This window comes from Bidens hawaiensis, unplaced genomic scaffold (genome assembly GCF_021521415.1).
Source record: "Bidens hawaiensis isolate Kalapana, Puna unplaced genomic scaffold, B.hawaiensis_p1.1 tig00005959_1, whole genome shotgun sequence".
NCBI lineage: Eukaryota > Viridiplantae > Streptophyta > Magnoliopsida > Asterales > Asteraceae > Bidens > Bidens hawaiensis.
The window spans coordinates 1177537-1193317 of record NW_027491394.1 but is presented as its reverse complement, the minus strand read 5'-3'; the positions used below and the strand labels follow the sequence as shown (position 1 = coordinate 1193317).

The 15781-nt window shown below is 34.5% G+C and overlaps 2 protein-coding genes across 2 annotated transcripts; both read right to left on the bottom strand.

The window, feature by feature from the left end:
* Nucleotides 1–4067: 4067 nt before the first annotated feature.
* Nucleotides 4068–6478, bottom strand: LOC143631231 (uncharacterized). Its single transcript, XM_077100054.1, has 6 exons — nt 6390–6478; nt 5973–6208; nt 5643–5901; nt 4788–4967; nt 4536–4691; nt 4068–4460 (listed from the first exon to the last, which is right to left on the bottom strand). Exons 1-6 carry the CDS (start codon nt 6405–6407, stop codon nt 4293–4295), a joined length of 1017 nt encoding a protein of 338 aa, XP_076956169.1. The 5' UTR covers nt 6408–6478; the 3' UTR covers nt 4068–4292.
* Nucleotides 6479–8306: 1828 nt separating this feature from the next.
* LOC143631230 (uncharacterized) lies at nt 8307–15567 on the bottom strand. Its single transcript, XM_077100053.1, has 12 exons — nt 15249–15567; nt 15063–15164; nt 13876–13956; nt 13510–13619; nt 13257–13392; nt 13076–13174; nt 12859–12964; nt 12442–12764; nt 11475–11654; nt 11106–11303; nt 8648–8977; nt 8307–8574 (listed from the first exon to the last, which is right to left on the bottom strand). The coding sequence occupies exons 1-12, from the start codon at nt 15516–15518 to the stop codon at nt 8482–8484; spliced, it is 2028 nt and encodes a 675-aa protein (XP_076956168.1). The 5' UTR covers nt 15519–15567; the 3' UTR covers nt 8307–8481.
* Between the last annotated feature and the right edge of the window lie 214 nt (nt 15568–15781).

Below are 15781 nucleotides of genomic sequence, written 5' to 3'. Positions count from 1 at the left end.
GAAAGATAGCTGGCACAATAAACACTCAGATCATGTCCAATTCCGGGGCTATGACCTGAGGCCTAAAATCTTTAGCAATCAACATCATGTATGCGGCGGAGGTGGCTGCGCTGGCTGAGACCTAACCAAAGTTTCAGTTGGTGGTGCTGATGCCATAGGTAATGCAAGTATAGCTTCACTTCCATATTGTATTCCACCTTGGTAATTATAGTTTCCTTAACATGGCCAATATGTTGCTGCAAACGCCTTCCCTCATCAACAAATTGAATTGGAAGGGATATGATCAAAACAACCAGGATTAACTTTCTTAGATCCATGGGTTGTGTGTGGAAGATGGCTGATAGACTGATATATATAAAACTACAGAAGTAGGATGCAATGTATCAGTTTATAAACGCCTCATATTTATAGATCATAGCAATAAACAAACCTCCATCGCAAAACCTCATATACGACGAATAAAAAGTTATTATATATGGACAATGATGTGTCAAGAGCTAATGACATTGAAGGATGGTTGGTTTTCTCTGGGAAAGGAGGAGAGAAAAGAGAGCTAATGTTATTTAGTTTAGTGCTTCAACTTTTAACCCATTAGCTTTTAATTTAATAATAAAAAGCGCACTCATTTAATGAGCAAAGCTAAATATGTACCTGATATGAAATGTTCCACATTGTATCTATACTTAACAATTTAATTTAAAAATGTTAGGTTATTAAGCTTTATAAAATGCAACACTAATTTAATTTAAATTGCCGCCTCCCCACCGGCCACCACCACATAATTTTTTAGTTAGGCACTACATCATGATTGCTTTTTCTCTATTTCAAATGGTGTATGCATATATACACAAGAAACCTACAGAGATAAATGGACATGAATACTTCTCTCCTATTAAACCTACATGTGTATATGTCGCCTGCTTGTAACTTTTAGCGTGTTAAAACATGGCTTAATTTGCAAATTTGTAATTAGTTAGGAGTTATCAATGGTTTGGAGAAGGTAAGATTCCGTGTCTTATGTTGACATTTTATTTAAATCTAGTTCCATCAACAATTTTAAATCCAGATAAGTTTTATATACATTATTTTTTAATTAAAAATAAAGAAGTTAATTATCTATAATGTGAGTATATTATAACTATATTTAAAAACAGCGATTTTTAATTTGTAATGTCATGTTATGCTACAGACGGTACGTCCAAACCCGCCAACATATATAGTGCCATACATGTTAGTTACATGATCATTTACACAATGAGGACGTGTGTTTAGATATCTAATGATGGCTTTTGATTGTCTGGATACGACGCATACATAAATGGACACAAATACATGATGTACACGTATCACTTCCTTAATTCCTTTTATACGTTCTTTAAGGCTTTGCATCATTGTATGAGATACTAAACTATTAAGAATTAACAAAGTCATCAGGTTCCAAATCGGGAGAAACACTACTCAAACACAAAATATTTATTATGCTAGCGGTACGTTACGGAAAAATCAAATAAATTTAGAAATAATAAACTGCTGGTTCAACATCACGTCACGTACAAACCAGTTTTATTACTGATGGCATCAATATCTAAAATATAAGAATAGTAATACCTTATTGAAGGATACCATACTTTCAGATTCCAGATGGCAGCCATATCTAGCTTGTTCAGTGCATATTATTGAGGTTCATGCTGGATGAGTGACTGCTGTTGTAGACCATGAGGACCAGCTGATTGAGTTTCGAATCCGTGTTTTTGAAGGAGTGGCCTGCTCCAGGGCTGTGGCCTGGTGTTGTAGGTCGAAAGCATTCCTTTTATATTTGTAATGATGACTATTCTTAATCAATTACTTTGTGGAATATGACGTCTAGGATTAATTGCTTAATTTTCTAAGGTGATTTGGTTCCATGTGTATAGTGGATATGTTGTTTGTATCCTTGTAGATCTCCAATTAGTGTCCGAATTTTACACTTTCTTCGTTGGAAAGTTTGATAGTGTCATAGTGGATGCAAAAGAACAAAAGTAGGTTTACTTTTCCAAAAACACAAATCCACTTGAAGTCCAGACCACTTTTTATTGTTTTGAAACTGATTCGCCAAATACACAATCTTCATATACTAATCTCCATTAAATAGCACCTGAGGTTACACCAGGTAGATCCTTGAAAGAAAGACTATGACTGGTGTGATTGGGGAAAACTTGTGGTCTTCTATACATAAAAAGAGCCTTGATAAGAACACAAAACCTTAACATTCATGCTCATTAATCATGTCATAAACAAGTGTTAAGTGATATACTAATAGTAATAAAAATGGAGCTCCGCCCATTATGGTGTGGTGGTAAAGGTGTTAGTGTTACCTAGTAAAGGCTGAGGTTCGAGCCTCAAATGAGACAAAAAGGTAGAGAATAAAAAAATTAGTTCAAAAAAATAATAAAAAAATGGACTTTTAAGATCTCATAAGACATCATTAAGAGGTTATATGAATCATCCAATTTATTGAAAACAAGTTGTTATACGTCATGGCATAATTAGTGACATAAACATTAATTATTTCATCCACATGACTTATCATTTTCATCCCTCCATTAGTAAAAACACATTTTTACTAAATTTCCCAACACTCGTAGCTCGAGTAATCTAGTAAAAACACATTTTTACTAAATTTTCAACACCCATAGCTTGAGTAATAGATTACGTATCCATATTTGCTTCGGCAACCGCATTCACAATCCCCCTTATATCCAGCTTCAGCACTCCAGCAAGAGATGGTGGCATGTTGTTTGGAGGATCAAGAGATCAATTAGGTTGTTCCAAGGAAGATATAGTAATCGGACATCGACTGGCGGGTGTCTAGACGGCAGTCCCAATCAACATTGGAGTAGGCATTGAGAAAAAGGCTCAAGGAAGCTGAAAATACGAAGACCGAAGGTGAGCCTCGGGGTGAATGCATGAACAAATATATTTGTTGCACGGCATACGAGATGTCTAGACGTGAAAGTCAAATACTGAAGCACATCAATGAGACTATGGTATATCAGGGGCGGATCTACAATAGGCTTAGGGGTTACCCAGGTTACCTCTCAACTTTCTCTGTGAAGTGCAAAATTAGTGAAAAATTACTTTTTTGCTTCTTTGTATTATGCATTAGGTTACCTCTAAGCTAATTTTAGGATACCCCTAAAGATTTCCACATAATAATAAGTTCATCAAATTTTGGTTTTTTTCCCCTCAAAGAGAAGTTGCAACGGCTAATTTGAGGTAGGAGATGGCAGAATGAATTAAAGTTTATTATTTAGAGGTCCTTTTAAGTCCAATATTTAAACTATATTAAATATCTAATGGAATTGAAGAATGACTCTTTCGGTTGATTTATCGCTTATCAATTAAATAGAATTTTTTAATTGTTTGTTTCTGAAACCACAGGGACTCAAATGGTTCATTTCTGAAACCACGAGGACTCAACCAGTTCAAAATTTTTTCAGAAACTCATTGTGCCTCCACCTTAAAACCACATGGACACAAACAATAATTTTCTCTTCCATTTATTATCTTTACTTTATTATGTTATATTTATTTATTTTTAAAAGTAAAACTTATGTAATATTGAATGTGAAAAATATATACGGTGATACCCTAGTTTAAAAGTTTTTGGTTTCGAATTTACACACGTAAGCAACATTAATCTTCATCAACTACATCTCTTTGACATGTAAGGAAATTTTTTTATACATATATATTAATTATATATTAAATCATAACAAAACTTATTCATATTTTATTACATACGTAAACCATTGCACTTTTGCTCCTCGGTTTTAACAGGTGTGTGACAGTTTGCAAGTTACGTAAACCATTGCACTTTTGCTCCTCGGTTTTAACAGGTGTGTGACAGTTTGCAAGTTGCCTACTTGTCACGGACGTATTGTTCTCGAGACAATTGTTGCGGGTGACCGAGATGCCTAAAATGATGGAAAAGTGGTCCAAGATCGCACATGGCAAACTCCGTAGTTAAACGAGAATATAAGCGGATATGAAACAGCAACAATTTGATTCACTAGACATATTACAAAAACAATGAAATTAAAGAAAATCATGTTCGATTACAAGCCTAGTTGCACTTCCAACAAATGGCATAAGCTAGCAAGATACTAACCAAATACGAATACCTATAAACTACTTGAAAAACCTATGCAGCCTACATCAAATGAAAAACAAAATCAAGTCGCTTTTCCATCTTGATCTTTCGGTTTAAAAACTACTCAAATCTACCGATATTAACACATCGCATGCTCGAATCAATAGTCAGCTTGAAGAAACTTTTCATAACTTGTTCCATAAAGAGTCTTATTAACATCGTCCCAATTCTTAATATGTTCCGACAACGATCCTTTATGAATCTTGACTTGCCGGCTGGTTAACTTCATACGCGGTAGCTTCAGAAAATCTTGAACTTGTATCAGCTTCTGCAACAGCCGTGTACTTAGTTAACAGGGTATTGGAGAGTCCCGTGAGTAAAAACAATAAATAGTTGTGCTTACAGAAGGGTTCTTGATGAGATCTTCATAATAGAGAATAATATGCCTGGTACTATTGAAGAACTCAAGTGCTTTCATGGCGGTTGCTTCCATTTCTCTCAAATCCAATGTGAGTGAAGCTATGTTGATTGTAGGTTTGTATTTAGAAAGTACTGAAGCCTGTAAACATAATGAAAATTAATATTAAATATCTTGTCTTTATAGATGTTTGTAGAAAAAAATAAATAAATTGTATACTTGGACCTTTAACGATACCTCTTCATGTGAGTGGACATGAGACACATGGACGCCGTTTAAAACTTTGGCACCTTTATCATACGAATTCGCAAGCACCGAAACCAATCTACGAAGCATGTTTCGTCTTAAAAGAAATATTACAGATACGCCATTGTTGTTGAAGTAGTCTATGATTTCTTTAGGGTGTTCCATTAGACCCTGCATTTATATAAATTATGATAATAAACTATATTAATGTAACGTTTCTCAGAATATAGAAAATCATTAAGCAAAACAAAAATTCACACACAACCCTGGTGACTTTTTCGCATGATACGGTCAAATGGAGCCTACAGAAGCTTGGTAGCCTAACTAGGGGGGGTCAAATGGAGCCTACAGAAGTTCGCTAAAAGCTCGAATCGAGCCGAGCTTAAACAAACTCGAGCTTAACTTGGAGCTTATTAAATAAACCAGCTCGAGCCCGAACTTCATATAATCAACTATTGAGCTTAGTACAGGTGAGCCTAAACAAGCTTATTATTTATATAAACATAATAACTTTTTTTAATATAATAAATATATAGCTGCATGATAAATATAGTTATGTGTATAATTACAATAAACTAACTAAACAATACATATTATGTTATGTATAGAATTGTAAATATATTTATATATAAAAACAAATAGATGTATATAAACAAATAACAAATAAGCTGAGCTCGAGCTCACTTAAGTTAAACGAGCTGAGCTCGAGTTCAGACGAGCTTGGACTCGGCCCGTATCGTTTGCACCGCTAAGCCAAACTACTTAAAAACTAGTATGGGTGGCAAAATTCGTGAAAAGGAGGATGACATGTACATACATTATATAGATACACAAGCATATAAATACCTGATTGAGCATCCATTTGAAGCCAACCGCAGCAGAACACTCGTTCTTTGCAGAGCTAGTAAACCAATCCAAATTATAAACCCTATCAAGCGTTTCAACAATCGATGAAACATTCTCCCTCCTAGTCTTCGGACCGAAAATCTCACCATTTGAGCTAACATTTACATGACTATTCAACAAAGTCTCAAACCAACCGCTCCCCGATCTTTGCATAGAAATAATCACAAACAAACGCACCGGATTCCTTGCACATTCCAACCTGCAAATACAGACCAAAACAATATTAATAGTGTATGAAACAAGTTTACAGATTTTATATGAAAGAATTACCTATCAAAAGTTCTGGGACTCGGGTAATGCAAAAACGGGATTTGTGATCGGTCAACGCGTCTGTTGTAACATGGCCTTTCGATTACTTGAACGCCAACAAACGCGTGATCGGTTTCAGTATTTACTTGCTGGAAACATATGGAACATGCATAAACACCAAACACCATTGAAAATGCCAACACTATCAGTCTCAACACCACTGCAGACTTCTTTGGAGGCTTGATTACTACAGCATCCTGTAAATCAAGCCAATTCATTTAAATTAATTGCATATATTAAATTAGGTCACAATTTTGTGCAAAAAATCAAATTTTGAGAAAAACCCAACTCAAGTTACAAAATTTTTATTCCAAAAAAAAAAAAAAAAACTTGTAATTCAAGATCAGAATTAAAACCTAAAATATATAAGAATAATACCTTAGTGAAGAAAACCATTTAAGTGATGTCACAAAATCTTGTGGTCTTGAGTTGACTGTGGGACTGAATCACGAGCATACCTAAGTAAGTGAGCTAAGATATCGGGTAGATAGAAAGTTTAACAAACAAACAGTTGGTGTTGGTGTGCCGTGTGCGTTCGTTTTCTGGATGAATATTGTTTATTGTTTTCAAGACTTTGTATTAAGAATCTGGTGGATTTGGAACAAGTTCGCGTGTAAGCCGGAAGAAGACTTTGAATATTATTTTGACTTTTTATTTGGGCCAATTTTTCGTGAAACCGACCGCCTGATTGACTCACTCACTACCCGTGTTTCATTGTTCTGAGTCAAAGACCAGACCACTGTTGGTGATGTGTTAACAACACAAGATAAGTTGAGTTTTAGACAACACGCTTGAGGTTTTGTAACTTTACGGATTGTGTCCCTTCTGGACAACATGTTGAGTTTTGGCCATCTACGGTCTAGGCTAGCAAAGCGTGTCGTGTTTTGTTAAATCGTCAAGGACACGGCATGATTAACACGGGTATTAAAATTTAAATCCGAATATGAATGTTAAAGTAGATGTGTCATTTAGTTAAGTACGGTATGGATATTGTTAATTAATGAATGTGATTTTGGCTAAGTCTTGTAAATTACATATAGGGGGCGTGTTTTTAAGAATTTGAAATGGTATGTTGATGCTTGATTAGGCTTTTAAACGACTCGAATGGATACGAATGAGCATGTTCGTATTTATTCGTTTAACTATAATCGAACAAGCAATTAGGCACGAACAAGTTTTTTGTTTGTTTCGGAAATGAATGTGTTCTTGGTTGTTTATGATCGCCCGTAAATGTAAACAACAATTTATTGAGCCTAAAATGTTATTAAAGCTAGATTAAATTGTAATAGGCCCAAAAAAAATAAATAAATATATTAACAAATATAAACCAACGAAAAACAAACGTAAACTAATAAACATAAACAAGCATAAGCAAACGTTTATGAAAATAAATGAACGAATGAGACATGTGTTCATACTCGTTCATTTAACTAAATAAACATTCAGCTGAATGGTTTACTGGACGTTTGATTCATGTAAAATTTACATGCATATGCTTGATTTAAAAGTAGAAATCAAAAGAAAATTAATATTCAGTTGAAAGTCATCGTAACTTGTAACGGTGACGCATTTACAATATTTATTTAAATTTGATTTTGGTAACGAAATCAGGTATGGAGGTATTACTAACCTTTCAAATGACTATTAGAGAGTGAAAAGATAAGAAGTTAGATGAGAGTCTAAGAAGCTATAGTTATGCATCATTTTATAGGACATAATTACAACAGCGATGCTATAATATCTTCCCTTATAGGTCATAGGTATCTCATGTTTAATTTATTAATTGTGAACTTTAAAGGTTAAGGGTATTATAGTTGGTTTATAGATTCATGCATATATTTGACATGATTCAGTATAAATGAAAAATGATATACACAATTACACATATCTTTAGAGTTTAAATAAATTATTATTGGCTTTTATTGCAATGGTCGTGATACAACAACATTTCACTTATTTGTATCTCACATTTAAATTAGTAATTGTAAAGTCAAGGGCATCATGGTTAGTTTGTAGCTTTCATGCATATATGTTATCGGTAAGTATAAAAATCATTGTGTATCTCACCTCAACAACTTAAATTAGGATCTGTAACCATCATGTGCCTCACCTCAACCACTTGAGCTGGGATCATTGACATATATTAATATATTATCATCAATTTTTTATAAATTATATTGCACATGCTGCCCTTTTATCTTTCAACAAATGTATGAAGCAGCAGCAGCCAGTTATTAATTAGGCCTCTAATATTATCTATAAAAAATATCAACAGATTCAGCTTCAACTCTTTATTCCCTTCATCATGCATAAAATTTAATACAGCATACATTTATCCCCATATCCACAGTTTTGGTGTGTATGAATATATGGCACAAATAAATTAAACAATGTATGTTAATATACGAAAACACATCAAATCTGACAAGACATGTATAATGTACAGTTGCACGTACATACAAACATACTACTAAGCAAATATCTGCTGAATAACAGTCTCCGCATTCCCATTATATTGTGCTAGAAGATGTATAGCATCAGCCCGAGGCAAAGCAAGAAACTCCTACACAAATATCACCCCAAATTATCAGATTAATATTTATAACCGAAAATAACCAGGTGCGTTGAGGACTTACCATAACTTTGAGTATTGAGGCTTCATCAGATACAATCTCACCAGTGGACGACACTTGAGCAGGACTGCTGCCATCTTCATGTGGTTTGCTGCTGGAAGTCGCAGTGCCTTGTGAACAAGTGTTACTGCTGACATCATTGGTCAAAGACTTTGAAAGAGTGTCGGCTAGCAGAGAAGAATCGACTTGTTTTAAAACATCGATTTTTAGCAGGCCCTCGAAGTGATCTTTGCACATTTGAAGCTTGAACCACTCATTATGCGTGTGAAGTGTAGCTCTTATTATTTTCATAAGTTGAGGCTCTTCGATGCCCAATTTTCTACCTATTGCAACCTATTTGTAGTGAAATATAAATCATGAAAAACATTATTAAAATTTTAATACTATTAGAGATCCTATAAAGCAAAGTTACAACACATGAGAATGATTTTAAAACCATAATTGACGTATTTCCTGATTTGCTAAATATGGGCATGCATCAAAGTCACGTCCTTCAAAGATTAAGGTGAGTTGACTGTTGGCCATTCCATTAACAACACAGAATTAATTCCTAGCTCGTATAAACAATCCATAGGTAAAACTAGGCCTGTCAATATTACTAGCATTTTAATATTAATTATAGTTATTCCTTATGAATGATGAATCCAACTCATTATCTATTTTGGAAGTGTAAACGTATTCTAAAAAAAGATTAATAAAAAGAAAAAAATTTATTGTTATATAATAAATCATCAATCATGTTTTAAAAAATCATTCTCTTAAATTCAATGATATAAAGAATTATCATAAATTCATAACAGGACAATTCAAGAATAAAAACATTGGTCGTGTTTAAAAATCACAATTAAATAACAGCAGTATAAACTTTATAAAGACAAGGTTGTAAAACATCGGTATATATAAAAACTTTCAACACATCAAAACTTTTTTTTACTAGTCGTTTTTTATGAAATTTTGTTATGAAATTGTGGCTTATAAGAACTGTCAGAAAACGTATTGGCCTTACAAATTGCACATGATTAAAATAGTATGTTTGAAGTTTCAACTAACGTAATAGCATGCATAACTAATAATGAAAAAGAAAAATTGAAAATAAAAGTATAAAACAACAGATTAAAAAAGCAAAGGAGAAAATAGGGTCCCAAAAGCCGAGGAAAAAGGCACACTTGATTTGCAAAAACACTTCTAGTCGTTAAAACACAAAACAAGGGATATATGTATCAATTCTTACCAGAACTTTAGCATATATATTAGTACTAAGATAGTGTGAATCATTTGATTTTGCTGTACAAGTAGCACACACGTAAAAGAATGGGAGGAATTATCTAACAGTGAGAACAAAATCAAATGATGTGGGTTTATCTTTCAACCAATGATACATAACAATATACAATGCATGACCTGAATAATGACTTGGCTAAGAGTGTTGTAGGAGAGTTCCTTTTTATGTTGGATGTTACTATAGGAATGGAGATTTGAGAAGTTTCACCATCTTTCATTTATGTATGAAAGATTTGGAACACACAACAAGTTCAAGGTGTTGCAAGAGCTAAACACCTAAGAACTTTCTTAGTCATGCATGTTACAAGGCTAGATGAATGAGATATCCTTTGTATTGAATTAGGTATTGATAGAACTATTTCCACTACTACAATTCTTAAGGGTGTTAAGCCAAGCATGGTAGTCTTAAGAATATACGCTACTTCAATTTTTCTAACACTCCAATCACATTTTTACCTAGACAAGCCTATAATCTTGTTAATCTACTGTTTGTTCTCAATTATCTAGCTTGCCAACCATACAAATTGGTTGGCATTGTATGGTTGGCAAGCTCAAAAATTGCAAAGAATCAGACAACAAGATCTGTATATTAACAATGTCACTGGCTTGTTCAGGTAAACATGTGATGGGTGTGTTAAAAAAAACTGAGGTACCGCACATGCTTAAGACTACCAATGGACTATTGTACCTTTCAATAATTTTATAACAATCAAAGCTTAACACCCTTGGGAATGGCAGTTGAGGAGGTAATTCTATTAGAACTTTGTTCGATAAAAAAAATGACTCACGTTCATCTAACGTTGTAACATGGATAGCTAAGAAAGTTCTTACATGCCTAGCTTGGTGTAGCGCCTTGAACATTTTTGTGCGTTCCAAATCTTTTGCAAATAAATTAAAGGTTGGGAAACTTCACAAAAGCTCCAGTCATATAGTAAACATCCATCGTAAAAAAGAACTCTCCTATAACACTTATAGCCATGCCATTTATCAGATCATGCACTGTATATCTTGATTTATCATTGGTGGAATTTAATTTTGTTCTCAAAGAATTAAGAGCAACATGAAAAATACTGAATTTTGAACCTCATTAAGCAGATTGGGGAATATGGATCTAGAATCCAGTAGTATCTAATATTGCAATCAAAATATGAGCATTATGAATAAATCATGGAATAATAACCTGGAGTGAAGTGGAAAGAGCATGAAAGGGCAAACTTTCACCAGAAAACTTCTCATTAGGTGTAAGCAAAGTCAACAAAGTCTCCTTTAAGGGCTTCAGAAGATTTGGATCTCTTGTTGCTAAAGGTCCCAAATGAGAACAAGCAACTTTGAGTGCACGAGAATAGTCACCCGAGTTCACCAACTTCACAAATTCAACCTGGAACCAGAAGTCAAGGGTCGGCAGTTTGCTTTGAGTTTCACTAGGGTAATTTTGTCTTTTAACATTAAGCAGTGAACGCACACAGTAATACTAGGGATTAAAAGCAGCTTAAAACCACCATCAATGTACAGAACCACTCAAGTTGAACCAAAGAAATACATCACTTACCCTTTTTAGCTGGAAGAGAAGAATATAATTTTGATCAAAAAAGGTAGGATCAATATTATTTATTTCTTCTACAACCTCTGCAGCCATTCCTTTATTTGCCAACTCCTTTACTGCCAGCATAATCTCATGTGTGTCCTCTTTATCACTACTAACTTCTACAGAAGATGATATTTCAGAAACCTGCAGCACAAAAGTAAGTCAATTTCCATTCACGAGAATATATGCATACATGAATACTGAATAGGGCTGTAAACGAACTGAAATCTCAGTGAACCGTTCGACAGAAGGTTCGTTTACATACATTTGATCAATAAACAAACGAACGAAAATGAACAGGGAACTGTGTTCGATTAATTAAACTAGAGAACATGAATAGAGGTCGTGTTCATTCATTTACGTTCGTGATGTTCGGTAATTTAATTGGCACGTTCATGTTTGTACATTCACATTCGTTCATGTTCATTCATTAAAGGTTTTTTATACTTTATGTTTTACATTTTTTAGTTTATTATCCGATCATTAAACTTTTTACGTTTTTTAACTTTTGATTATTTTACTAACTTAACTCACTGATCCTAAATTCACTCTTCATAATCTCGTTTCACACATTTGTTTGGGATAATTATGTTTACGATTATTATGTAAATTACTTTTAAATTAAACCGAATTTATCTTTTGGGTGATTATGTCTAATGTTTGGGATTAACAGTGTTGTTTCTTATTTTCAAATTAACATATGCACGCTTGTGTTCCTTTAAAAAGAGTTAATGAACAAACATTAACAAAATCATTTCCTTAACGAAAGAACACAAATTTTCATTCAGTTGTGTTCGTCAACTGTCCATTTGTCTGATAAAAGCTTAACAAACGAACAGAAATGAGGCCTCGTTCGGTTTGGATCAATTCGTTTACAGCCCTATTATGTGTGTGTGTCAGTGTGCGTGTGTATTCCAAAATCAAAGCATACCTGTTGCTCCTCTGACATACTGGAACTACTTTGTACATCATGTCTTCCCTTCCATCTCTTACGTTTATTCCTGTCACAAATCCCCCGACTCTTATTTCTTTGAAGGATTTTAGAAGCTTTATGTCGATGCATTGCACTGGTACTGCAGTCTTCATGGCTGCTGACAGTACTACCACACCGTCCTTCACCTTCAGGATTCTGAATGCTGACATCACCAGTTCCAGGTGAATCCATGTCAGTATCAGCAAGCTTATTGGATCCACTTCTAACATCCAAGAAGTCTGCAGATAAAGTAGATTCTGATTCTGTTTGGTTTGACACCGCTGGTTCATGTGAGGAAGGGATGATGTCAGCATATGCAATCAATACAATAAATAAAAAAGAAAAAGTGGTTAATAATATTTAAGTGTAACTCACGAGAAGTGTATAAGCCACCAGAGTTGACAATGCCCCTATAAACGCAGTACTCGTGAATGAGTTCATCAAGCATAGTGATGTCTAATCTCATACGGCATATTTCATTCTGTAACAATATGCTAATATATCAATCTCCTATTGTTTCATGCAATAAATATATGCTCATGCATTTCATGTGATGTATGATAATGAAGTGTATCACATAAGATAAGCTTACCTGAAATGCTTGAAATAGATCACCCTTCGCAAATTTCAAGCTATCAACTGCCCCTTGTCTTGTAAGCTCAACAGCATGTGCAAGGGCTTGTATGTCCACCTAATCTCAGATATAAAGAGAAAAACAAAACATTATTATGAGCTGCATAGGCAGAACAGAACATGACGATTACAAAAAGTACCTCATTAAATGGAGGTGCTTCAAACAAACCCTCTTGTGGAGTTGCAGGGAGATCACGCTCCTCGAGTAGCAACCGCTCAGTAAGATCGGTTATCGGGGATGAAATCCCTTGGCGAAAGCAAAATCCCTTGTGTATGCTGAAAGATTATAGAATATCAATCAATGACACTTGAAAGAGAAAAGAGGGGGGGGGGGGGAGGGAGGGGGGTAGAGAATTGCTGACGAGGATGGAAAAGTATAAACAGTTATGAGACCTGATTAGGTATCTGATTGCCATAGAGAAAACGGGATCATATGCATGCAAGTGAGCTCTTAAAACAGATGTCATCAATCCAGCAAGTTCAAAAAGCCTCCTCTCAGACCACTGACCAATTGTTAAGGATAATTTATTACACATTAAGAATTAAGAACATTAAGAATTGTGCTATATGAAAGTGCATGTAAACATAACAGAAGTGGCACTGGCAGCAACTCAAGACTTAGTAACAAGCTAATTTGAATAAAATGAGTAAAAAATTATAAAAAATAGACATACAACACGAGAACCACACAGTGTAAAACATAACTACATAAACATATAATGCTATTTGCCTATTCCAAAAAGAAGCAAAATTTCTTACCTCATTCACCACAGGAGAAGTTACGTCATCTTTATCATATATAAACGCAAGGAGCACGTGCTTGAATTCTTCATATGCTTCCTTAGAATCAAGAATAAAGTCATGTCACAACCAATACAAGGTACAAACACATATACATAAAACAAAAGACATGTGGTCAACTGCGAATGGAACATTTGTGTTTATTTAAACATGTTTTCTACAAGTGCAAAATTATAAAAATTGTTGATCGTAAGGATAAGAATATACTCATTTATTCCTATCAATCAATCAATCAATCAATCATACCCAGTAAAATCCCACCGACAGCAGAGCTATAGGTAGGGTCTGGGGAGGGTGGGATGTAGGCACACCGTACCTCTATCCAAAGGAATAAAGAGGTGGCTTCCAGAGAGACCCTCGGCTCTAAGAACATGTGTATGAAAAAAAAAAAAAAAAAAAAAAAAAAAAAAAAGTTTAACAGTTATATAAAAAAAAACTACTACTAATTATAATAATATTAATAATAAGGTTGCAGTTTAACCGCAATATAAAAGCTAATAATAATAATAATAAAATATGTAAGGGAAATACCATTATGGTAAGTGACCTAAATAAGTTAAGTCTAAGCCCTAAGGTATTCCTATCATAGTTATCAAATGCGCTAGGCGCACAGGCCTTGCTTGGGGGCTAGACGCAAGGCGCAAAAAAAGCAAGAGCCTGAGGAAAAAAAAGTGCACTCAAATAAAAAAATTAAAAATATATTATGTATATGGAAAATAATAATAATCTTCAAACAAAGAAAACAAAAGTTATTATATAATATTTAACATCATCTAATCAGCACCAAAAGTTCTAAAATAGTCAAGATTCAAATGTAATTCCAAAACTTGAATAACAAAATGTTCAATGTAATTCCTTTGGCCTCTCCTAGATCTAAGTTTCAATAACACTCCTTGTGTTTCTTTAGCCCGGGTTTTATCTTCTCATGTTCCAGTCACCATACTGAAGCGCTCGCCTAGAAACTAGAAGCGCATCTACTGAGCCTCGCCTGAAAAATGGGCCTAGATGCAAGAAGCAAGAGCTTCTAATAACTATGATTCCTATTTATAAGGCATCCAAAATAAAATCCAGAGTCTGTAGCTGAATTAGTGCTACGTACAGTTTACATTTCATACAGTTTATATAGAATATAGATAGATACATACAGGATAGGCATCCAGAGCACAAGGAGCGAGTGCATTCCGCAAACAATCAATCGCCGAGACGCGATCCTCTTCGGTTCCTTTCCTCAAAAGCTCAATAAATTTCTTCACAAATCAAAAGACAAATAAAATTAAAACTAATTTGACTTTGAAATTAAACATACAAATCGAAACAAAAATATCCTTCACCTGTTTCTGTAAGCGGAACAGGAGTCGGTGATCCTCGAGAATAGAAGGAGCGTGGAGACGCAACAGATCAATGGCGGAATCGATGTCACCGGATTGTAATAACCGTCGGATATGGAGAATTAGCAAGCGATACTGATACGACGATGAGGAATATGAAGATGGAGATTGAGGAGGAGATGCTGACGATTGTTCGATTAGGTTTTCGGATTTGATGAATTCGATAACCAGAGCGTCTAGGGCTTCCCAATTGACAGGCGAAGATGAATCCATTGAATAAGTGATGGTCGTATGGATGGATTGATCGGAAAGTAAGTTTCGTTATGTTAGAATGGCGGCCACCGATTATTTCAGCTCAAAATATTATCACTTCCGTCCTGCCTTTGCATTTCTGGAAAGGCTGGTAATCAATTGTTAATTAATCGTAGGCACGTCTGGACGAACGGGTGTGGGTTACAAACTTACAACGGGTTCGACTCCTACTAACTTATCGGACATTTTTTTACTAGCAAAGCAACGGACGTCTTGGTACGCAT

Coding starts and splice junctions, on each gene's coding strand:
- LOC143631231 (XM_077100054.1), bottom strand. Junction 5,902..5,972: donor AGTCCCAGAACTTTTGATAG/GTAATTCTTTCA, acceptor CTGTATTTGCAG/GTTGGAATGTGCAAGGAATC. Junction 4,461..4,535: donor ATCTCATCAAGAACCCTTCT/GTAAGCACAACT, acceptor CGGCTGTTGCAG/AAGCTGATACAAGTTCAAGA.
- LOC143631230 (XM_077100053.1), bottom strand. CDS start 15,518: ATGGATTCATCTTCGCCTGTCAATTGGGAAGCCCTAGACGCTCTGGTT. Junction 13,393..13,509: donor GCAATCAGATACCTAATCAG/GTCTCATAACTG, acceptor ATAATCTTTCAG/CATACACAAGGGATTTTGCT. Junction 13,175..13,256: donor AAGCACCTCCATTTAATGAG/GTACTTTTTGTA, acceptor ATCTGAGATTAG/GTGGACATACAAGCCCTTGC.